General features: G+C 62.5%; 2 protein-coding genes across 2 annotated transcripts in view; one reads left to right on the forward strand and one right to left on the reverse strand.

The window, feature by feature from the left end:
• RSPH14 (radial spoke head 14 homolog) overlaps positions 1 to 23,855 on the reverse strand; it is a 61,224-nt gene that overhangs the window by 15,118 nt on the left and 22,251 nt on the right. The window lies entirely within an intron of this gene.
• GNAZ (G protein subunit alpha z) overlaps positions 1 to 23,855 on the forward strand; it is a 42,593-nt gene that overhangs the window by 6,416 nt on the left and 12,322 nt on the right. The window contains exon 2 of the mRNA XM_060118410.1: positions 12,251 to 13,402. Within this exon, the coding sequence (XP_059974393.1) occupies positions 12,680 to 13,402 (723 nt within the window). The 5' untranslated portion in view covers positions 12,251 to 12,679. The remainder of the gene's footprint in view (positions 1 to 12,250; positions 13,403 to 23,855) is intronic.

The following is a 23,855-nucleotide window of genomic DNA, read 5'->3' on the forward strand; positions in this document are numbered from 1 at the left end:
CAGGTGTTGTAGGAGTGGGGACAGTGCAGGAGGAAGGGGTGGGTGACGGGCAGGGCCGTGGTGTGAGTCCCAGCCTCCCAAGGATGGGTCACCAGGCTTCACCAGGGATGAAGATGAGAAAAGGCTCCAAGCTGCCAGGAGGGGCCCCTGAAGACCCTGTCAAGGACTTGACACCTGCAGCACTCACCCTGGCTCCAGCAGGCCCTCGTGACCCCAGCTAGTGTTGTGCACGCACCCCCACCCCCGGCCCCGCCCCGTCCCTGCCCTGCCACTGTGCCAGCGAGGCTGTGGGCGGGGCAGGGCAGGGCGGTGTGGAAGGGGCCGGACTAGGGAAGGAGCAGTCCCCACCTGAGGACCTTTCTCAGGTCCTCTACCTCTGTGCTGACCGACGCCTGGCCCTCACGCCTCCTCCCTGCCCCTGCATGGCACATCCTCTGTGACCCCAGCTGTCCCACTGTGTGGCCTCTGGCCTGCCCACCTGTCCCCTCTTGCTTCCTGTGGCCCCACAGAGAGACCACCACCGCCAGCCAGCCTACTATCTGGCCCTCTTCAGTGCTTCTGGGTGCAGTAGCTCTGTCCCTGAGCTGGGCTTTCCTCCAGCGTGGTCGCCCCCCTCACCCGCTCCGTTACCTCTGATATGCTGTGCAAACATATTTCTCGATAAAATGCTGGGAAGAAAAATAATTAGAGCGTTGCCTCCATTATCCAATTTCTGATTAATCAAACTCTCTTTGTCCTCGGCCAAAATCTGTTCATTTCCCTTAAACAATGGGCCAGTGCCAGGCATCGATTTCCTCTGTGTTAACACCACGCACGCATGCACATCCCCGGCCCTGCCCCTGCCCCGCGGCGGGGAGGAGGGAGGCACAGACGGGGCCGCCCTGAGCCCCCAGCACCACCCTCTGCCTCCAGGAAGCTCCACGACCTCGACGCACCCATTATCCCAGCTCCAGCTCCAGCTCCCTAGCTGGGCTCAGCCCCACGCGGCCTTGGTCTCCAGGTGCATTAGTCTTGTTGCTGGTGGTTCTGGGCTCTCCTGGGGCAGGAGATGTAGGGATGAAGGGCCGGTGCCGATGGAGGGTGTGGCTGCTGGGGACTGGGCAGAAGGGTGAGCTGCGGCCCCAGCTCTGGGGGAACCAGGACTTTGGGACGCGTCCCCTTCACTGGCACAGGACGGCTGGGGCTGGGCCAGGAGGCCAAGGATGGGGGCCTGGGCCTGTGAGGGGGCCTCAGGGTGCGGATGGGGGCGTGCTTTCAATGGCAGCCGCAGAAACACAGCGCTCGTAGGCTCACCACATGGGGGGACACCCTGGGTGGGGGGCTCAGAAGCAGGGCAGAGTCAGGGTCGGTCCGGGCCACGCACCACCATGTCCATCGGGCGAAGGCCAAAAGGCCTTGCTTGAAGACTTCCCAGAAGTCCCCACTGGCCCCTCCCTGCCCTGAGTTGGCCCCTCCCTCACTCAGTACAAAGGGCTGGGGTGGATTTATCAGCACCTGCTTCCTGCCAGTTACTTCTGGGCCGTGGGACGCATTAGTGACAAACAGACCAGAGCCCCTGCCCCGTAAAGCCCCTGCCCCTTGGAGCCAGCGTCTGTAAGCATGATGGGGCGGGAAACGTGATAAACGAGTCATACAGCAGGTTAGAAAGCGACAGTGCTGTGTGTGTTTGGGGCGTCATAAATAGGATGGGCGGGGGACCTCTGAGGAGGGGACCCCCGAGCCGCTGGAGCGGATGCAGTGGCTCTCTGGACAGAGGATGTTCCTAGTGGAGGGAAGAGCCAGTGCAGAGGCCCTGAGCTGTCGGGACAGCACAGCAGGAGGTCTGGGGGTCAGGAGTGGGGAGTGGAGGGAGCATGAGGGCAGGTCACGGGGTCAGGGCTGGTCGCAGAGCCTCGGGGCCACAGAAGGACTTGGACTCGAGCTCCGAATTGAGATAGATGTCTGGCCTGCTGCGGGAAGGTTTTGAGCACAGGAGAGACTCTGCCTTGTGTTTTTACAGGGATCCCCCGTCCGCCCCGTCGGGAGGAGCAGAGTGTGGGGGCAGGGTGTGGGAGCAGGCAGCGGGATGGGTCGCTGGGGCAGTCCAGAGGAGGGGCTGAGGGTCGGGCTCCAGGCAGAGGCCCCCTGAGGTCAGGCCCAGCCCTGAGCTGAGGCCTTGGGCCTGTTAGGAAGGGGTGGGGAAACAGAGGGAGGTGTGCTGGGCCCACGCTGGCCAGTGCCCCCAGCTCCCCTTCCCACTGCCTGCTTACAAGAACTGCCCTTCCCTCCAAGTCGGGCAGCACTGATTTCATTCACGCTCCAGAGCTCCCTGTCCGTCAGGCCGAAGCGAGGCAACGCGGTGGCAGAATCCACACCTTCGCCCGGTTCCCGACGGGGCTGTCCTGTGACCCAACCCCCTCAGCTCGCGTCCTCGACCAGTCACGTGCCTGAGGATCCCTGTCTCAGCCTCTGCTTCTCGAGAACCCCGTCCAGACAGGGTCAAGGCCACTGTGGGCTTGGACACTCCCAGGGGTGGTCTGTCTCAGAGGGGAGGACGGGGGCCAGCCGCTGAGAGTGACCTGGGGCAGCCGCCGGCCTCGAGAGGACCCACGGGGCTGGACAGTGTGCATGTTCTGGGCCCTTCCTCGGACCTGGGAGTGGGCTAGGCATCTGACTTTTTTGAGCCACGCTGGCCTGGAGACTGAGATCCTGCAGCCTGCAGGTCTGCGTGTGATTAGGAGGCTGAGGAAGGAGGCGGTGAGAAGGGCATAGAAGGAAAAGGGGCTGGACGGAGGCGGTGCTCACCTTCTAGGTGAGAAAAAACAGGAAAGGAGCTGTGAGGGAAGGGGGCTTATAGAGCCCTCGCCAGAGAGGGTCCCAGCTGGTGGTGACCAGGTCGGGGGCTGGGATCATGGGGGACCACGACAGAGGCAGGGCACAGGAAAATCAGTCCCCACCCAGCCCAGGGGCCTGAGTGACGGTCAGCAGTTCCCTTGGCTGCGGAAACCTAGAGCCAGGCTCTTGGTGAGTGCACCTCCTTCCCCTTGAGTGTGGAGCCTTCCGGTGTTGTTTATTTATTTACTCCCGGCCTGGAGAAATCTCTGGCCTGGTTTCCTCCTGAGTCAGTGTTCCTCAGGCGATGCTATCACATCTCGTCTGTTCGGCCATGGCGGCTGTGGGCCGGAAGGCTGCACACATGGCTGGGGCGTCCAGAGCCACGGGACAGTGCGGGGCCAAGGGAAGGGCCTCTCCCGTCACCTGTAGTGGTCCTGAGGCCAAGGGGCTGCCTGGCCAGGGCAGAGCCAGTTGTTGGAGCCTGTCTGCTGCTGGGGGCGCTGCCCGCCAGCCCCTGTCCTCCTCCCATCTGCTCGGACTCTGGCTCCAAAATAAGCAGGGAACAAGGAAGAGGCAAAGTAAGGGGGCTGCTTTTAAGGGGAGACCCACTGTGGGTCTGGCAGGCAGGCTGGGGTGTGTGGATAAGCTCACCTGGGGCCTGGTCCAGTGGGCTGGGGGGTGGCTGTCAGGGGTCCCCAAGTCTGCAGTGTGTCTGTTCCATGTATCTTCCCGAGCACCTGCTCAGAGGGAGGTGGAGCTGGGGCCCTGGGGAGGGGGCACAGGGGTCGGGTGTGGCCGGGCAGGAGGAGCCAGCGCCTGAGGAAGGGCCGTCCTGGGTGAGGTCCGGTTCCACTGCCCAGTAGGGGCACCAGACACTGGGCTCAAGGTCACTCTGGGCGGGTGATAAGTCCAGCCGGTGCTGCAGTGGCCGGGGTCGCTCAGGAGGGAGGCTCTCACTGGCCCCGGGGGGACGTTCTCAGCTGGGTGGCGGGGCGGGCAGGGCGCTGTGGGGGTGGGGGTAGGAGACGCAACCAGGGAGGCCGGCTTTGCCCAGAGGGCAGCTTCCGGGAGGGCGGCCTGTCCCTGGCCCCTTCCAGTGTTACTGGCATCAAAGTAAGCAGGGGTCATCTCCTCGGAGGGAAAGGTGTGGCTTTTTAGTCCAAAAGTACATGTTGTTGTATCAGAAACCATCAGAGCGTTTGGATTCTGCCGTGTGTGATGTCGGCCAGGCCCTCGAGCTGTAGGGTATGAGGGAGGCGTGGCCTGCGCTTGCTTTGCAGGCCTTTCCAGGGAAGCCCTGTGCCAGTATCCTCCCTGATGCCTGGATCCAGGCTGGTGATGCAACCCGTGCCCACCTCCCGCCACCAGTGGCAGCTCCCTGGGAGAACAGGGGTCTCCAGGGTGGGCAGTTTCTGCCCTCTGGCCCCTGTGGGGAGGGTCCCTGCCAGGGCAACCATCTCTGAGCTGCTCCCTAGGGAACTGTGGGAGGGACGTTCCTGGGGTGGACCTGCCCTGAGCTGGGCCCAGGCCAGGCAGGCTCTCCCACTGCCCAGCCGAGCCCTTGGTCCGTGTCACCCCAGCTGTCCCCACCCTGGCCCATTCCCTTCCCCTACATGACTGGTGGCTTCTTGTCGTCTGTCTCCTCCAGCGTCACCTCCTTGGACCTCCCCCCATCCCACTAGTTGGCTGCCCACCACACACACCTTCTCCCCTTCTCCACGGCACTGCTCTTCACCAGTCCCCCCACCAGAACACAAGCCCCTTGGTGCCCAGACTCACCCCATGTCCCCGAGCGCAGAGCAGAGCCTGACATACAGGCTCGGTCCCCCGAGGGTACCGTGATGATCAGACAGGGCCCAGGGTTGACTGATGGCCTTCTGGGAGGGCCGGGGGGGCCCCGATGGGATGGAACTAGTGGATCAGGGGTGGAGCACTTTTCTGAGACAAGAGACGGCGTCTGTCCTGAGTGAGGCCGTGGGGTGCAGCGCTGACGCCACCGCCCAGGGGTCCCAGTGGGGAGGGGCTCAGGCCTGGGTATACTCTTCTGCATCCCAGGGGCCGGGCGGCCACCAAACCATGGAGGTGGCCTGAGGCCACAGCTGTGAGCAGCAGCCCAACCACCCTCCCCCCGTAAGGCAGCCTTTATTCTCTTTCTGTCCTTTTCCTTTAAGGGGAAAATACCAGTTTGGACCCTCCCCCCGCCCACCTTGATCCCGTGTTCAGGAGGAGCGGGGCCACAGCCTCCCTGGCAACACCCTGGCTGGCCGCTGCGACCCCACTTCTGTTCTGGGTTCCTACTGTCTGAGCTGTGACTCGGGCTTTCTGTTCAAAGCAGGAACACGAGGCCAGTTTTAAAGCACAGATGCCTAAGTGAAAACGCAAGTCAGTTTAAAGAAAACCACGGGGTAGATAACAGAGCAGGTGACCAGTGGTGCTCTGGGTGCCGGGGGGTCCTGGGGGTCAGAGGACCCATGGGCCCGAGCCCTGCAGGCCCTCGCAGGCAGCCCCGAGGAAGTTGCCCTCCTCCCCAAACCTCAGTTTCCACACCTGAGGTGCCATGCCCAGCTCTGGACACCCCGCAAGGCTGAGGCAGGGAGCCGTACTCTCAGCACAGAGGTGCAGGCCGCCCCCACCGGGGGGGCCCCGGCGGTCGAGGGTGCAGCCAGGCCCTCTCCCTGGCCCCCGGTGCCCAGCTCCCCTGGGACGGCCCCTCCCTGAGGCCCAGCCCTCAGCTGCCATGAGTCCGAGGACACATGCAAACGGCCCCATGGGGTCTGCGGGCCCGGGCTGGCCGGGCAGGGGCTGTTGCGCCCAGAGGTAAAAGGCCTTTCGTGGGGCCGCAGCTTGAGTTCAGGCGGGTGGAGGCGGGGAGCAGAGGGGCGGGGGGTGGTCAGAAGCGCACGCAAAGGACACAGGCCTGTTGGGTGCCACGGGCGGGTCTAGGCCAGGCTCGAGAAGACCCAACGAGGGGCGCACGGGGACCCGGCACTTGGGCTCAAATGTCCACCGAACATGGAACTCTGGGCTCCAGCTTACCGGGTGCACACGGGCAGTGGGAAACGGGTCCTTCTTAGGAGGAGAGGACACGGGTCAGCGGTGACGGCCACAGGGAGGGAGCTGACGCGGGGATGGCAGTTCTGGAGGGCGGGGAGAGGGACCCACTCTTCAGAAGATGGAAACGACTTGGGTGGTTCAGGCCCAGGAGGCCAGTGACAGAGGCGTGTGGACAGGACATGGGCGTTGGGACTCAGGCAGGCCCCCCCCAGGCCTCTACAGAAGGCTGCAGGGGCTCAGGAGCAGCTGCAGATGGAGGGGGGACAGCGGTGCTGAGTCACAGCCCCACCCAGCTCCGCGGGGGCAAGGGGCAGGCTCTGGGGGTGGAAAGGCCCAGGACCTCACACAGCCCTGGTCCCCGCTCTGGCACTGGGGACTCGCTGGTCAAGGGCATCAGGTGGGTGGTCTCACTCGGCCTTGCTGGCCCTGTGACCTGGGCTGCCCTCTGCCCTGGGGTCCTACCCCCGTCCCCCGCATGGCTGGCCACCTGAGTGACCTCTGCTTGGGCCTCAAACGCCCCCTCTCAAGCACACCCTTATCTAGTGGCCCAGGGCTCAGTGTGGAGCAGGCTTTCCTTGGGGCGGGGAGGGTGTCTGGAGAGGGAGGGGCTGGGCCCATCTCCCTCAGAGGAAGCGGGGACCTGTGAGGAGGGTGCCCCACCCGCTGGGTCCAGGCCTTCTCAGGCCAGTAAGCCGATAAGCCATCTTCTGTCCTTGGAGACCCTCTGGCTTAGCCCGGCTTGGGTGCAACACCTTAGGTGACCTTGACCCTGGGTTCCCTTCCTGCGTCGGGGTGGGGGGGGCAGGAGGAGCTGCTGAGAGCAAGGTCAGGGGCTGGCGTTCCACAGCCTTGCTCCGCCCCAGCTCCTGACACAGCTGCGAAGAGGGTTACAGCGGACCCGGGTGTCACGTGGTTGGAGCTCTGGGCCAGGCCATGGTGGGGGGGTGTCCAGGGTACAGGGCGCCAGATATGCAAAGGCCCCAGAGAGGTGGCAGCAGCGTGTCCCCACCCCTGGCTCCAGGCCGTCACCAGATTCCGTGACATGAGATTTGAGAGGGCCGTGTCTGGGGAAGGGCAGTGTGACAGGAGGGCAAATGGGCCTGCCAGGCAGTGAGCCAGGGTCCAGGGTTGGGGGTCGGGGACAGGGCAGGGAGGTTTTGAAGGGAAGTATCTGCCTGAGACCACAGGAAGGAGAGCAACTTTCAGCCACAGGGCTGCTGAGTGGGCTCTGGGTTTGGAGTCCTGCCCTCGCAGCCTTGGGGTCCACAGCCGGGTCCGTGAGTCCGGGAGGCCTATGAGGGGCAGTGATGGAGCTTGTCAAGACCCGCAAAGGACCCAGTTTCTCCCCACAGCTGCTGGGGAGCCCCCGTGGGTGCACGTGTGTAGACCGAGCCCGCCAGGGGCGCACCTGCCGCTTCTCCCCAGCGTCCCCTCTCCAAGAACAGCCCCGCTCCCGCCCTGGGGCCAGACCCTGGGGCGCCCTGAACCCAACCGCAGCCCTGTCCCCTGGACTGCTGCATGCAGAGCCTTCCTGGTCCAGGGATGCTGTTCACACCCCAGACAACACAGCACTCATTACCCAAACCTTGACTGGCTCCCACCTGACTCAGGGAAGAGGCCGGCCCCTCACTCTCAGCGCCAGCCCCCAGCATCTGTGCTGTCCCTCTGATGCCAGGCACGTCCCCATCTCAGGGCCTTTGCACCCGCAGTCCCGCTTTCCTCACCACCTCCTTCCCAGAGGCCGGCCCCGCAACCTGTGCAGCCTGCATCGACCCCCCCACCCCCACCCCAGTCTCTGGAACTGGGCCCCTCCCTCACCACTGCTCGCTTGCTACCTTTGGTCTGATGCCCACCCTTCTCCGTCAAGGGTCTTCAGCAGTGCCCCCCCCTCCATCACCGCCAGCCGGCCCAATAAGTAACTGTGAGTGACAGAGCCCTGACTCCTCCACGTGCACCCCTGCTCCCCACATGCCATGTGCAGCGGCACAGACGTGCGTGTGCACCTCCCTACACACACGTACATGGACCTGCACACAGGCACTACCTAGACCAGTGTGTGCACACGTGTGCCGTCCTGCACACGGACACAGGCACGGATCTGCAGGCACACGACCACAACATAGAGCCCGTGCCGTGGGCTCCTCCCGGCTGGCCCGCCCCCTCCTCTCCCTGTGCCTCTCTCATCTGTCTCGGTCCGGCCACCCTGCCTTCCTTCAGTTCCCCGGTCACGCCATGGCACCCCTGCCCCACCCCAAGTGCCCCTCCCTCCCCCACTCCTCAGTGATTTACAGCCAGACCCAGCAGCGCTGTGGTGGGGCATCCTGGGTGTCGGGACCTGGGGACTCATGAACAGTTACTGGCCAGGGAATGATGTGGTCGTCCTGCCCTTGGCCCTGTGCCTCTGGGCTGACTGGGGACGTCCTCAGGGGTCCAGGAAAGCCCAGTCAGACCCAAAGAGATTGAAATGGCAGGAGCCTCCGAGGGGGTGGGACTGTCCTGAGGTCCCCCTGCTCACAGACCTCCCTCCCTGTGTCCGCACACAGCCCCAGGCTCCACCACCCCATAGGTGGCAGTTGGCTCCCAGACTTGGCCCAACACGCACAGTCGCCCCCAGCCACGATTCCCATTTACTCCTCCATTGCCCTGTGGCTGCACTGGTCAAGGACCACGTGGCCAGCCCCACTTTTCTCATGGGTGTGTTAAAATACAAATAATAAAATTTACCATTTTAGCCATTTTTAAATGGTACAGTTTAGTGGCATTAAGTACATTCACGTCATTGTGCAACCATGACCACCATCATCTCCAGAACCTTTTCATCTTCCCAAACTGAGACTCTGACCCTATTAAGCAACAGCTCCCCAGCCCCTGGCACCATCTACCTTCTGTCCCTATGAACTTGACTGTGCTAAGGACCTTACGTAATTAGAATCCTACGGTATTTGTCCTTTTGTGCCGGGCCTGTTTCACTGAGCATAATGTCCCCAAGGCTCATCCATGTTGTGGCAGGTGTCAGAATTTCCTTCCTTTTTATGGCTGAATAACATTCCCTTGTATGTTTTTATCACATTTTGTTTGTCCATTTGTCTGTCAGTGGACACTTGAGTTGCTTCTGCTGCTTAGCTATGTGGATAATGCTGTTATGAACATGGGTGTACAAAAATTGCTTTGAGACCCTGCTTTCAATTCTTTTGGGTATGTACCCAGAGGTGGAATTACTGGATCATGTGGTAGATCTGTTTTTATTTTTGTGAGAAACCTCCATACTGTTTTCTGTAGTAGCTGCACCATTTTACTTTCCCACCAACAGTGCGCAAGGGTTCCAATTTCTTCATATCTCGTCAGTATTCACTGTTTTCTTGGATTTTTTCAGTAGTAGCTATCCTTATAGGTGTGAGGTGGTATCTTAGTGTGGTTTTGGTTTGCATTTCTCTAGTAATTAGTGATGAACATCTTTTCATGTTCTTATTGGCCATTCATGTATCTTCATTGGATAAATGTCCATTCAAGTCCTTTGCCCAGTTTTGAATCAGGTTGTGTTTTTTTGTTGAATTTTAGGAGTTGTCTCAATATTCTAGATATTAATCCCTTATTAGGTATACAATTTGCAGATGTTTTCTTCCAGTTCGTGGATTGCCTCTTTACCTGCTGATACCGTCTTTTGGTGCACAAAAGTTTAAAATTTTCATGAAATCCAGTTTGTTTTTTCTTTTGTTGCCTGTACCTTTGGTGTCTTATCCAAGAAATCAATGCCAAACCCAGTGTCAGGTGGCTTTTGCCCTATGCTTTTTCCTAAGAGTCTTTACAGTATTAGGTCTTTGATCCATTTTAAGTTAATTTTTGTATGTGGTGTTTGGTAAGGGCCTCAGTCTGGTGGGAGAGATCAGAGAAGGGGCGGGCATGGTAGGGAGAGGTGGGGTGCCCGCTGGTGGGCCACGAGGGCCTGAGCTGGCCCGTGAGGAGCAGGCAGGGGTCCCATGCCAGAGCCAGGTGGAGGGCGGGCTCCCCAGGCTGCATGGGGTTGGGTGCGGGGGGTTGTGTGCGGTGCTTGCGAGGACGCGGCCGACGGTGCAGTCTGTTCAAGTGCAGCCCTACACGGAGGCAGGGGACTGGCCTGCTGGATCTCATGCCGTGTCACCTGCCCGGGTTAAACTATGTTCCGAGAGAGGGGTCACCACAGGGAGACCCAGCGCCCGGGGGCCTGCTTGTCTCTGGGGGCCCCAGACAATGGGAGGGACCTGCTCTCCTGGGTGACCTTTGTCCCTGTCGCTGATCAGCTGAGGGAGAATTGGCCACTTGGGGCCTGCCTGTACCTGAGACTTTAAGACACAAAATTGAGAAAAACGGAAATGACAACATGCAGTTCCCCCAGTGTAGCCAGCATCGCCTTCAGGAGGCCGGGCACCGGGGACCCTGGGCAGATGCTGGGCTGGAGCTAGATGTCCGGGGCTGCCGGCCGAGGGCAGAACCGGGTCATCAGCAGGGACCAGGGAGCAACCACTGGGTCCCTGTCGCACATACTTATGGTCCAGGGCAAGTCCCTGGCGGGACTCTTGTCTATAAACCTTTCTTATGACACAGTTCATGAGGGAAGTGTAGGAAACATGGTAAAATGCACAAATCCCTTGTAACTTCACAACATAGAGCTCATTGCTGCTTGGAAAATAACTTCGCAGACCTCTACTCACACAGTACGTGCACGCACGTGTGTGTTGGGGGTCACATGCCTGTGGGTGCGTGTGCTGCCTGTGTCCTGTATGCATCGTCCTACGACACTCGCTCGAGAGCACCCACCCTGTGCCCGGAGGGGGGTCATCTCGGGGCTTCTGTTCTAAGCGTGATCACCATCCTTGCTGGGGCCGTGCTGAATGACCAGCCGTTTAGTCACTGCTCTCAGCAGAGACATCTCCTGGTACATCCCCCACCGTGGGCTGTGGGGCTGCAGGCGAAGCAGGAGACACTCAGCGCCCCAAGGCTGAACCCCTCCCACCTTGCCGACTGGGCACCTGCTGTGTGCCGGGCCCAAGTGCTGCCGCGGAGGGCGGGGCGGGACGGGGTGGAGGCCCAGGCAGCAGAATAGGGGGCGCTCTCAGGTGATGGGGATGGGGGTGGGGGGAGCACTGGCTGAGTACCAGGCTCTGTGCCGGCCACTTTACCTCTTGGGAACCAGCTCTGGGTGTGCTGTGATCAGTGAGGGACAGGCTCTGAGACGGGGGTCATGGGCCCGGCCACACAACTGGGCTGACACCACCCTGAGAGCAGTGGAGTGCATCAGGGTCCCCCCGAGCGGCACGGGGAGCCCAGGGAGAGAACGGGCTCGGGGTCAGCTCCAGGGCAGGATGGTGGGGACTGGCAGGCATGGAGGCAGCTGGGAGAGTGATGGGCAGGTAGGGGGACATGAACAAGACTCGGGGTCCTTCCCGCCCAGGGCCTGCTGTGGGAGGAACGGGGGCATTAGGGGGTGGATGCTGGCCATGGCAAGATGGGGGTGCTGCAGGGGGCAGGCTGCCAGGCAGGGACAGAGGCTGTGTGGATGGGGTGGGGGGGTGCCGTCCTGGGCTCCCAGGAAGGGGCAGAGGCTGAGCTTTGGGGATGCCCTGGTGGGAAGGACCCAGCCCAGCTGCTGCAGGTGGTTGGGGGAGCCCTGGGAGGAGCATGCAGACTTCCCGGGTCAACAGGGGGCTGGCAGAGAGCTGGTGCTGAGGCCCTGCACCAGGTGTGAGCACAGCTGCTCCTTATTGACCAGCTGGGGCAGGGGACCTGAAAGGCTTGGCCTGGGACCAGGGAGCCTCTGTCTTGCCCTGGACTTGCTGTTTCCCGATGCCCTTGCATTGCTCTGGCCTGTCCTGCCCACACCTGGCCACTGCCCTGCCCATTTGAGAGCCCCTGCCCTGGAGAGAGCAGGAGTGACCCCACTCCCGGGAGGCGGTAAGAGTCGGTAGCACCCAGTTACCCTGGTCTGGGACCCCATGGTAAACATGTGGGTGCAGCGCCAGCAGCTGCAGGAGAGGGTGCGGAACCACCACATGGAATCCTAACCACCACCAGACTGAGGTCTGAGGCTCAGCGAGGGTGAGGTCGCCGGGTCCGGGTGGGCAGGGCAGAGTGGCGGGGCGCTGGGCTCTCTCCCCTCTGAAGACCCTCAGGCCTGGTCCTGGCCTAGCTGTGGGCACTCTTTCCTTGAGCGCCGGCTTCAGGCCAGCTGGCCGGCGGGAGGGGTGCAGGGTGGCGGCCAGGCATGTTTTGCTGGGGTTTGAGCTCCACTGGGGGGGTGGGGGAGGGCTCTGATTCATCATTCCCCAGGCCGCTTCCCGCCGTCCAGGGCTCCCCTGCCCACCCAGCCTGTGGTGGGAGGAGGCTCATGCTGTTCTCTTGTTGGCAGGTGAAGGCGGATGCCCGAGGCAGGGGGACCGCAGGGAGAGGCCGCAACATCCTTACTGGCAGCCAGCCCTCCAGCCACACTCGGCAGCATCACCCCAGCAACCAGCGACCAGACGGCTTCCCACCGTCAGGAGGACAGGGAATGACTGCGGCGCATCTGGCCCCGCGGTGGCCCTGGGAGGTGGAGTGTCCCTGAGGGAGGGCTCAGCCGCCTCCCACAGCGCAAGAGCCATGCCAGCTGGAGAGGAGGCGCCGGGGCAAGGGCTGCAGTGGGGCATGGCCTCGCCCCCCTACCCACGCTGAGCGCTCCAGGGCACCGGCTCCCATCCACTGGGCTCACCTGCCTCGAGTCTCAGCTGCCCCTCTTGGTGGCCACTGGGAGAGGCCCCCCCATCCCGTGCTCCGCGTCTGGGCCCGCCGCTGCCAGACCATGGGATGTCGGCAAAGCTCAGAGGAGAAAGAGGCAGCACGGCGGTCCCGGCGAATTGACCGCCACCTGCGTTCGGAGAGCCAGCGGCAGCGCCGCGAGATCAAGCTGCTCCTTCTGGGCACCAGCAACTCAGGCAAGAGCACCATTGTGAAGCAGATGAAGATCATCCACAGCGGCGGCTTCAACCTGGAGGCCTGCAAGGAGTACAAGCCGCTCATTATCTACAACGCCATTGATTCGCTGACCCGCATCATCCGTGCCCTGGCTGCGCTCAAAATCGACTTCCACAACCCCGACCGCGCCTACGACGCTGTGCAGCTGTTCGCGCTGACGGGCCCCGCCGAGAGCAAGGGCGAGATCACACCTGAGCTGCTGGGTGTCATGCGGCGGCTGTGGGCCGACCCCGGGGCGCAGGCCTGCTTCGGCCGCTCCAGCGAGTACCACCTGGAGGACAACGCGGCCTACTACCTGAACGACCTGGAGCGCATCGCCGCGCCCGACTACGTGCCCACCGTGGAGGACATCCTGCGCTCCCGGGACATGACCACGGGCATCGTGGAGAACAAGTTCACCTTCAAGGAGCTCACCTTCAAGATGGTGGACGTGGGCGGGCAGAGGTCAGAGCGCAAAAAGTGGATCCACTGCTTCGAGGGCGTCACCGCCATCATCTTCTGCGTGGAGCTTAGTGGCTACGACCTGAAGCTCTATGAGGACAACCAGACGGTGAGTGAGTGACCAGGCTCTTCTTCTGCTCGTTGCTGCCACGCGGGAGCCAGCGGGATCCTGGCTGTGTCCAGGGTGGGAGGGGAGTGGCTGCTGTCCAAGGGGAGCCAGGGCTGCTCCAGCGAGGACCTCAGGGTAGCGCCTGCCGTCAGGACGTCTGCCTGGAGGGCAGCTCTCGGTGGCCACCCCAGCTGGGAGGCCCCCAACTCCACTCTAACCCTACCCTGGGTTCCACCGGGCAGGGATACCCTCTGTGCTATGCCACCCTCACTGGCTGCAGACAGCACTGCCCTCATGGTGCTCACGGGCCCAGGTGGCCTCACCTAGGTGCTGCGAGCAGACCATACACCCCATGCCTAACGCTCTCGGGGTGCAGAGGGCCAGCTCTCTGCTGAGCAGGGCCTGCTCCTTGGCTCCCAGAGCATGTTAGCCACCTGGGGGTGGGGAGGAGGGGACGCTGGCACCGCGAGGGGCTTTGCTGCAGGTGAGGTCGAGTGTGGCCAGGTGCACAGGGAGTGACCCTGGAGGCAGGAGGGAGTCTGGCTGCCCTACAGGACACGGCGCAGGCTGGGCATCCAGTTGTTGGTCCGTGTGGCAGTTCAGTAAATGCAGCAGCTCCCACCAGCTGGACACCGTGCTCCGTCCCAGGAACCTCGGCGCCGCAACCCCGTCCGGGTCCTGAGAGTCTGTCAGCCACAGGGTTAAGAACCTTTTCTGAGGTTTAATCCCCAGGGGTCGGGTAGGGGTGGTAATTCCTCCAGGCCCTCTTCCCAGGCTGAGAACCACCTTGTGGTCTGGGAGCTCAGAGTCACGTGGCAGGGAGACCCCAGAGGTGGGGGCAGTGCAAGAGGTGCCGAGGGACAACCTGGACCCGGTGCTGAGCCAGTGGAGGCTTGCGGGGAGCTGCTGGCAGGTGGGAGCCAGGCCCCTGGCAAGAAGAGGGTGGGCAGGCCCAACCGAGGCAGGAGGCCCAGGCATGGGTGCTGCAGTCTCCCAGGGCACCCAGGAGCGGTGGTGGTGGAGGCCGCTCAGACGGATAGGGATGGGTGTGGCTGGGGCTGCCCCACAGCACAGGGTCTGTGCCAGGCAGGATCACCGAGCAAAGACCTGGCATCTGCCCTTAAGAGGTCTTTGATCCTGAGGGTGGGGGTCATGGGGGCAAACTGGGAGTCTGCAAAGGAGCTGTAAGTGGTGTTGGGCTGGGTGCCAGGGGCTCAAGGAGGTGGCAAGCTGGCAGGGACCCAGGGGAATGGGTAATGATGTTCGTGAGGGGGATCCTTCATGCTGGGAAATGAGGGGACCAGGGGACGGGGCGATGCAAGGATGGGACACCCGGGATTTTTTAAATTTTTTATTTATTTATTTATTTGTGACTGTGTTGGGTCTTCGTTTCTGTGCGAGGGCTTTGTCTAGTTGTGGCAAGCGGGGGCCACTCTTCATTGCGGTGCGCAGGCCTCTCACTATCGCGGCCTCTCTTGTTGTGGAGCACAGGCTCCAGATGTGCAGGCTCAGTAATTGTGGCTCATGGGCCCAGTTGCTCCGTGGCATGTGGGATCTTCCCAGACCAGGGCTCGAACCCGTGTCCCCTGCATTGGCAGGCAGATTCTCAACCACTGCGCCACCAGGGAAGCCCCACCCGGTCTTTTTAGGCAGGTGATGGCTTTATTCGTTGGGTTCAGCAGGGAGTCCTAATTTGGGGCTGCAGCCCCAGGAACTCTGCGGGTGGCTGCAGGTAGTGGCCACTGTGCTGGGCACCTGACTGGCTTTCCAAATAGAGAAGGGTATGCAACACTCTTTAGGTTTGCACGGAGGCCCAGCCTGGTGGACAAGGGTGAGCAGCTGTAGGAGGCCACGGAGACAGGAGGCGGAGCCGTGTCCCAGCAGCATGGGCCTGGACAGTCTGCAACTCACTGTGGGCCAGCCCGTCTTGCTCCCAACACTGTCCCCCAGAGTCTTGTCCCTCTTCCGCCTGCCCCCACTTGAGGGCCACGTGTGGTCTGGGCAGCGGAGGAGTGAGGTCAGGCTCCTCGGTGAGGCATCACCGTGGGCAGAGGGCTTGGGGCTGACCAGGCCCTGAGGCGAAGCGGGGTGCCTGGGCAGGTCTGCAGCCACCTGGGCTCCAGCCATCTTGCTCTCCGGGTGCTTGCCTGTTCTTGGCTGTGTCCTGAGGCTGGTGGTGGCCTGTGCTCAGTGGCCTCTGGGGGCCACATCTGTCATCTCCAGGACGGGTGTGGTGAATTCCCTCGGTGCTGGGCAGGCTCCCAGACTGTCCGCTGGCACGTCCTGCCTGCCGTGTCTGCGCCCATAGGTGTGCCAGGTCATGGGGGCAGGGAGCCTCGTCCCCGTGTGGGTCCCATGTTTCATGGAGCCATCTGGCTGCCCTTCCTGCTCTGAGCCTGTCGACGGGTTGCCGGCCCAAGTGGCCCAAGTGTCCTCAAAGACAGACCCCAGGCCGGGGCTTCTGCCTGAGGCCCTCCCAGCTCTGCCCACCGTCCCCACGGCCCACAGCCCCTCTCCTCTCTGCCCTGGCCTCGCGGGCTCAGCTCACTCCCACGTGCTCCGTGCTCTCCAGCCTTTAGCACGTGGCCACCCTGTCCCCTGCCCCTCATCCCTTGCCCACTTGCCCTGTCCTCCAGGTCTCATGTCAGGCGTCACCCCCGCCCAGTGCCCGCACAGCACTCCATCACCGTCGCTCATTTCGGTGGCCCCGTTGTGTGCAAGCAAGTAGCCGCCTGGCTGGGTCATGTGGATGACTGGGTGGACAGGCGGCCCCCGCGGGGGTTTCTCTGTGAGGCCCGCACGTCCTCCTCCTGAAGGCAGCCAGGCTCTGGGGCCATCACAGCATTTCCTGAGGAGAGAGGCCAGCGGCCAGGCCCGCACCCCCTGCCTGCCCACCACCTGGACTCAGCAGGCCTGGGGAGGTGGTTGTTCACCAGAAAAGGAGATTCTTGATGAGAAACTCAAGCAAGGCTGGAAATTCACTGGATCCCAAGTGGTTCTGGCCTTTCATGCTCTACCAGCAGTGTCTCGATTAAGAACAAACTCTGCTGAGCAGAGACAATACCAGCCACGAGTCCTTCCGCCACCAGCCCGCAAGGTGGTCTGGCTGCCACCTGGGGAGAGCCCAGCCCGCCTCTCCGTGCTTGGGGGAGGCGAGCGCTGCAGAGTGGCTGAGACTGGGCTGCCACCCTGTCTTCTCCTTTCCAAGGGCCCTGGCAGAGGCCAGGCGGCCAGGAGAAACCAGCGGCTCCCGGGGCCTGGTGCCAGGCTCCGGACACGGCTCCTCGGAGCTCCTCCCCGCTCAGCACCTGCGGCTTCCTCCCACCCCACCCCCGCCACTCCCTGCACCTGGTAGAGGAGTCCCTGCCCCACCCCCACTTGCCCGCTGGCCTCTGCGTCAGCGCGTTGCCAAGGGTGACGTCAAGACCGCTGGGCGCAGAGGGCATGGAGGGCTGCGGCACGTGCAGGGCAGCCCCTGGGCAGGGGGCAGATTCCAGGCGTCTGTGGACCATGCCAACCAGCAGATCCCAGAAGCTGTGCTCAGCCTTGGTGACGATTCCAGGCCCTCGTCCCAGGAGGATTTAATGGGTCCTTGGCCTGCCTGGGGCCCGTCCCCCCCGTGCAGTCCTGCAGACACCAGGGGGCCTTCACTGTCCCCATGCGGGGCTGTCCAGGCGGCCCAGGAGGCCAGAGCACAGCCCAGTCACACATCACCTGGTGGGTCCTGTGGGACGGCAGCCATGCCCAGGGTCCCCATCACAGGTGGGAGGACAGGTCACAGTCCGAGCTCACGCAGCCATGGGCCCTCCCCGAGCCACACCTGCTGCCTAGGGCCAAGGCAGGCCGCCCTGCCCCACCCACCCTTTGGGGAGCCACTTCCTTCTACGCCTGGCTCATGACCTCTTCCCAGAGTAAAGAAAGATGAGGAACTCAGCCATGGCCCGCCTGGGTGCCCACCCCACACGGCAGCCCCTGAGGCCAGCCCCCCAACTTTAGTACCTGGCAGGCGGGACCCCAGCACCCTGCTGTCGGCCTGCCACCCAGCCTCAGCCCAGCGCACCTGCTGATGGACCCATGGCCTCTGCATGGTGGGGGGTCCTTCAGAAGGGGAGGACGAGGCAGCTGTGAGGTGTCAGTGTTCTCACGGGAGCACCCTCAGCAGCTCGCCCGCTGCCCTTCCTGGTGAAGCTGTCAGCAGGCCTGCCGTGCGCCTGTTGTATACCTGCTGCGTGCCTGCTATATACCTGCTGTGCACCTGCTGGGTGTGCAGCCGCAGGCCTTAACGTGTGTGTGCAGTGTGCCCGAGGAGGGGGGCTGCTCCAGGCTGTCCTACAAATAGTGTGCTTTGTCATTCAGCCCAAAAAGGGAGCATGTTTCAGTGACACGACGAACGGCACTGTGTCACAAAATGGTGCTGCCTGGGTCTGCGGCGAAACTGACCGTCACCTGCTGGTGACAGAGGGGGTGGCATTTGTGGAAAGGACGTGGTTACAAGTGGGAGATGCGAGAGGTGGATGATACCCGGCTTAGATTAGGAAGGGACCTGACATACCCTTTAGTGCCCTTAACCAGCCAGCTTTGCAGATGAGGACACTGAGGCCCAGAGATCACTCATCATGGGTCCCAGGGTGGGGGCAGTGAGCAGGGTTCGGGGGACTTGAGTGGCCATCAGGGTTGGCACTGGCCCAGCGGCCCCCACCCCGTCAGTGGCGGGACCACAGGGAGCTCCAGCAGAGCAGGTCCCTACTCTGCCTCCTGCTCCCGACCTGGTGGAGGACATAGTTCTAGGAACCGTGCCGTGGGGACTTGGGACAGAGCCAGAGAAGCGTGCCATTGACCCGCCAGAGGCCACCAGCCTCCCCCACCAGGCACTGGTCTCCCCAGCAGCTCCTTCTGGTCTCGTGATGTGCCAGGGCCACATGCACCTTTGACCTCTGCAACATGCTGCCCCTGGGACAGCAGAGGCCTCCTGGACCAGAGCCAGGAGGCAAAGGCAGCTAGAGGGCCAGGCCCCCGGCAGGGCCACCACGGTGCCTCTCAACAACGGGTGCAGCGAGCACAGGGCTCAGCTGGCCCCGAGCGCTCCCCCCGCTGGCGTCCCCCTCCAAGCTCGGCCCAGCCCTTTTTCTCTGTGGCCTGTTACCCCTCCCAAGCGTTGGAGATGTGTGGCGGCTCGAGGGGGCCAGGTGTGCACTCACAGCCGGATCGTTGGTGGCCCAGAGCCACTGCCAGCCCTTGTGAACAGTGCCCACCTCTGTGCAGGCTCCTCTGGCCCTGGCACTAGCCGGGTTCCTCGCTCCACTGCCTGGCCCTTGTCTCGGCCCTAAGGGGGCTGAGGCCATGTGGTCCTCCCCTCTGTGGGCCCTGGGCCTCGCGTGGGGGAGGGGGAGGGCGGGTGGAGAGGCAGCCTCCGCAGCCGGCCCTCCCCTGCTCCCAGGGCAGCTGAGCACGAGGCACCTCTCTACGGCAACTTCCTCCGTTCTCCCTGCCCTGTCACACTGAGCATTCCCGAGGGCTCCTGCTTCCTGCTCCCTTTGTGCTCAGCTCGTGCCCAGAATAGGTCCTCCATCAGAGGTCAGCCAGACAGAAGGACGGAAGGACAGGCAGGCCACCTGCCGCTCAGTGTGGCCTCCCTCCAGCCCCGCTCCTCACCCTGGGATCCTTTTGTGCCCGCCCCTCCATGGTGGCCACCTCCTGCCGCGTCACTAGAGCGCCCCCCTACCCCAGGCACAGGCTGTCACTGGACACAGTGGAGCAGGTGGGACGTGCCCCCACCCCACCCCCTCCATGCTCCACCTCTCCCACACGACAGCCTTTGCCACATGCCCTGGTGGAATCTGCATGGGGGTGTCCACGTGTCCCTCGGATCTGAGGCTGCGGTCCTTCCCCCATAGGCGGGTTGGGGTCAGCCTCTTGCCAGGTCGCGGACCAGCCCTGGGAGGGAGGAGGCGGGTGCCATTGGTGCTGTGTGGGCAGCGCTGGCCCCCACCTGCGCTGCACACCCATCCACTGGAGGGCAGTGGCTGGCCAGCACCAGCTCACAAGTGCCAATTTTTCCGTTTTTAAGAAGTTTGTGAGCTGTTTGACATCATGTTGGTAGCTTAAAATCAGCCAGGTGAGAGTAATGACACCATGGAAATTGGCAGCCTCTACAGCCGGCCCCCACCCCAGCCAGGTGTTAAACATTCACCAGCCTCCTGCAGCCGGTGACCCCCGAACCCTGGCTGGAAGGGCCTGCCCGTCAGGCTCATTCATCGGTGAATTACAGTGTTCACTGTCTGCGTCCTTTTAAAGAGCTGTCAGCCTCCTCTGTGACCCCTCAGCGCCTCCCTGCTCTGGCCCTGTGACCACACCTGTCTTTTCTGTTCACGTTTGTCCCGCTTGCGAATGGTCATTTGCCGGATGGCTCCATGCTCTCCCCGGGCAGATTCACGAGAATCAAGCCTCTGCATAGGGGAGCAGCCTGGAGCCGGGTGGTTCTGCCATGTCTCTGTCAGCATGTTCGACTCACATGTGAATCTGCTCTAGCCGGGCCTCCCGGGGTCCCCGCCTGAGGACAGGCCCCATGGGGCTTGTTCAGGAAGCAGTGAGGGACAGAGGCGACTGTGGCCTTTCCTCCCCTGAGGTCACATGGGGACCGCATTGAGCAACCCCTGGAGACGGGAGTGACTCCCCCAGTACCCACATTCGCTGGCCCCATGCTGGCTGTGGCTGGCCCCGAGGCACCCCAGTGCAGCAGCTCTCTGGGTCCAGAGAACCCCAGGGGGCCTCCTGCCCCAGAGACCACCTTGCAGGGGAGAAGGGAGCAGACATCAGGAGCAGGGCCTGGATGGAATGGGATGAAGGTAGCGATGGTAATCTGGGCTCGACCTTGCGCATCCAGCCTGGGTCGTGGGGCCTGTGGGGGCGGCCCACAGAGGCAGGACCAAGGGGTTTGGGGGGGCCATGGAGAGCTGGGCCAGCTGGGCGAGGTCCCGGGTGCCAAGTCCCACCCCCAGCACCGCCTGGGGTAAACGTTGCTGCCAGGGCTCGTCAGGGCCTCTGCAGCTGCCACGTCTGCGCACATCCTCTCTGCCAGGTGATCTGCTCTTCTCAGTGTCCCTGCACCCCGCGGAACATCTGTATCCTGCACTTACCAGGAGCTTCAGGGCAGAGGGACCTCCCCAGCCCGCATCCCGCTCAGCGCCCAGGCCAGCGGGTTAATTAATTTCCTGAGTGCATTAGCCCCACTCCTTACGCACACGTCAGAACCCAGAGGGGTTTTAAGATGCAGATTATTATTGTTTTAAGGGATTTCTATAATCTGAGAACTGAAAAACAACTTCTCCACTTAGCAAGAACAGGCTCCAGGGAGCTGCTTGAGACCACTGGGGGACCCTCGGTAACCAGCACAGACAACTGGCCCTGAACAACACTGAGAAAGGCTTCTGTGCTAACAGAACTCGGGGACCGCCCCGCACCGGGCCCCTCTGGCTCTGACAGTCTAGTGTTTTGGTAGATCTGAATACAGTCATCTAGGGCAAGGGGGCATGGTCATCTGAGGGGGGCCCCCCGGATGGAGCAGAAGGTGGCCCTGTTCCCTGCACGTGGCTCCCCACTGGACACATGTCCTCAGATCCAGAGACCGAACTCAGGCTGGCCCGGGCACCTGGGCCACAGCTCACCCTGACCCTGTCTTCATCACCCCTAGTTGGTGTCTCCTCAGCTCATGTATTTGCTCTAATTTCATGAATAAAACCACAGTCACCCAGAGGCCCTGGGCCTTAGGTCCTGAGGTTTCTGCTGAGGCCAGCCCCAGGCCACAGCCCCACACACCTTTTCGGGCCTTCAGTGACCCTGGGAAGGCTGACAGCATCCTGGCTGAAGAGGCCCAGAGCCTCCAAGCCACATGGCCCAGCTCCACGTTCCCCAGAAGCCATAGCCTCTGGGCCTGTGTCTCAGGCTCCAGGAAACCAGCTCTGTAGCCAACTACCAGCCGCTGGGGAAAGAACAGTCTGGAACAGCTGACTGGGGCAACCTGTAGTTCTTGGGCGGCTTCCCACCTGGGCCCTTTGTTTACTGCTTGCCGGCTCCAGGGACGCCCCCTCGGCTCCTCTTTCAGCCTCATCTGCCCAAAGACAGGACCTCAGGAGGCGAGAGGGGGCCAGCCACATGCAGCCCCAGTCCTGTGCGTCCTCAGCCGGACAAGCTGGTCCAGTCGTGGCTCCCTTGTCTGCAAAGCCAGACGACAGATCCACAGCTCAAGGACAGGATGCAGTTTTGACATCTGCCAGGTGCCTGTGCTTGGTTCCCGCAGGGCCTGGGACTCTGGGGCTGGCGCTCTGATGGAGGGGGATGCCCAGGAGTGGAGCTTAGACCCTGGTCAGCCCAGTGGCCTCCCCTGTGGCCTGGGCCACCCTGCCTGGTTTGGTGGCTGGGAAGGCTGTGGGAATCGCACAGGCCTGCAGGGAACACAGTGCCCTCCTGCCATTTCCTTTTCTTCTCACAAGAGACAACCACCCAGCCCACCACTCCCCATTCCTGCTCAGGCTTCCCAGGGCCAGGCTGCGAGTGCCTCTCAGGACCGAGGGGTTTTGGGGAGCCACGGAGAGCTGGGCCACCTGGGCGAGGTCCCGGTGCCAAGTCCCACCCCCAGCACAACCTGGGGCATCAGGATGCGGCATCACCAAGGCCAGAGACCACACTGAATCAGGACAGAGGAGGCGCTGGGCAGAACTGTCACCACGCTCTCCTCTGATGCCCAGACCTAGCAGGCTGGCCTTCTGTAGCGCAGCTGATCAGGGGACTTGGCGTTGGGCACCACCAGCCCTGACACAGCACATGTTCCTCCCGGGGCATCCCAGCCCCTGCTGCAGTGGTGTGGGACCCAGGGAGGGCAGGAGATCTCTTCTCTGGACAGCAAGGAGCCCATGGGGGTGGGAGACCTACCGTCCCCAATGGTTGTGGAGGACATGGACAGAGACACTGCGTGTGACTCCAGCCTGGATTCAGTGAGACCACAGCCATGACCCGCTGACCAGCCGGCCTCTGGCGCGCCCTTCCCCTGAACCTTGTTCCTGCTCCTGCCCAGTGCTCTGTCCCCAGGCACAGCTGCTGTGACCCTGTGGCCCGGTGTCTCCTGCCACACTGCCAGTCTGGGGGGATGGGCTGGCCCAGCCCTGGGGGTGATACAGGTGGTCACAGCTGGAGGGGGGTGAGGTTTCGAGGACCCACTCAAGAGGCAGTGACACGAAGACAAGGGCTTGGGAACCAGAAACAGGGCCCCACCCAGCTTCTTCATCCCCCGCCTCACCTGAAAAGGGGGCTGAGAGGCTTGGACCGTGCTGGCCAGCCACCGAGCACCTAGCAGGGTGTGGGGTATGTCAGCCACAGTGACAGCATCCGGGGCAGGATAAAGCGCCAGCTGCCCCCACAGGCAGGAGCAGTGTTCCCAGGCTCGAGGGCCCTGCTGTGGTCCCAGGGTGCTGCGGAATTCCCTAAACCTCGTCCCGATGGTATGGCTGCACCAGCACATGTAGGCATCCTTCCTGGGAGAGGCTCTGTCACTTTGATCAGTTTCTCAATGGAGCTAAGACCCTGCCCTTGCCCAGCCCCAACCCCCTGCTGATGGAGAAGCCAGGGTTAGGGCAGCAGTGGCCCAAATACTACTTCCTAAGGATGAGCATTTCTGAAATCCGTCTTGTTTGGCCACAAGCAGAGGTTCCCCACTGAGACGTCTACCCACCCCCCCACACCCTGTCCCCAGCTTCTCATGTCCCTGCAGGAACTGGCCACCTGCTGCCCATGGCTCTCCAGCCTTTCCTCCAGGAGGGGTGGCCCAGGGCTGTGCCCAGGGGTGCAGAAGCTCCATCTTGCTGAACAGTGTTAGGCAAGGGTGTTGGGGCCCAGGGGATCCTCAATCTGGTCCCAGGAGGGGCTGTTTGCACTGCCGTTCCCTCCCATGGTGGCAGTGATGGTCTGCAAGCCGGGCCAGGCCTGCACGCACCTGCATCATGCTGTTTGCTAATTTCCCATCGGTGACTGACAGCCGTGGGGCTTGGATCTAGCCAGCAAGATTTAACACAAAAACAAATAGAAAGCAGTTCTCAGTTCAGCTGAAGCTGAAAAGGACTGGAAGGACTGGGGCTTTGGAAGAGGCATCCTCCCTGGGGGCGGTAGCGGTTGGGGGTGGGGGGAGGTGGGCGGATGAGGTGAGAGCAGGTGGGACCCAGAGCCCGGACCTCATCCTAGGCTGCCACCCTTCCTCCCTGGGCCTGGGCATGACATGGGGAGCTGGGAGCAGGACACAGGAGCTCCAGGCCTTGCAGAGCAAGTGCTCCAAGTGTGGCCTTGGGAATCTGGGAGTCAATTCTAACTCAGTCCCCCCCATCCAAAGTTATGAGATGCCCACTGCCCTCATCACACCAGCCCGGGGCTCTTCTTGACACCTGTGGGATCAGGAATGGTCTTTTCT

The sequence above is a fragment of the Mesoplodon densirostris genome, chromosome 15, assembly GCF_025265405.1.
Source record: "Mesoplodon densirostris isolate mMesDen1 chromosome 15, mMesDen1 primary haplotype, whole genome shotgun sequence".
Lineage (NCBI taxonomy): Eukaryota > Metazoa > Chordata > Mammalia > Artiodactyla > Ziphiidae > Mesoplodon > Mesoplodon densirostris.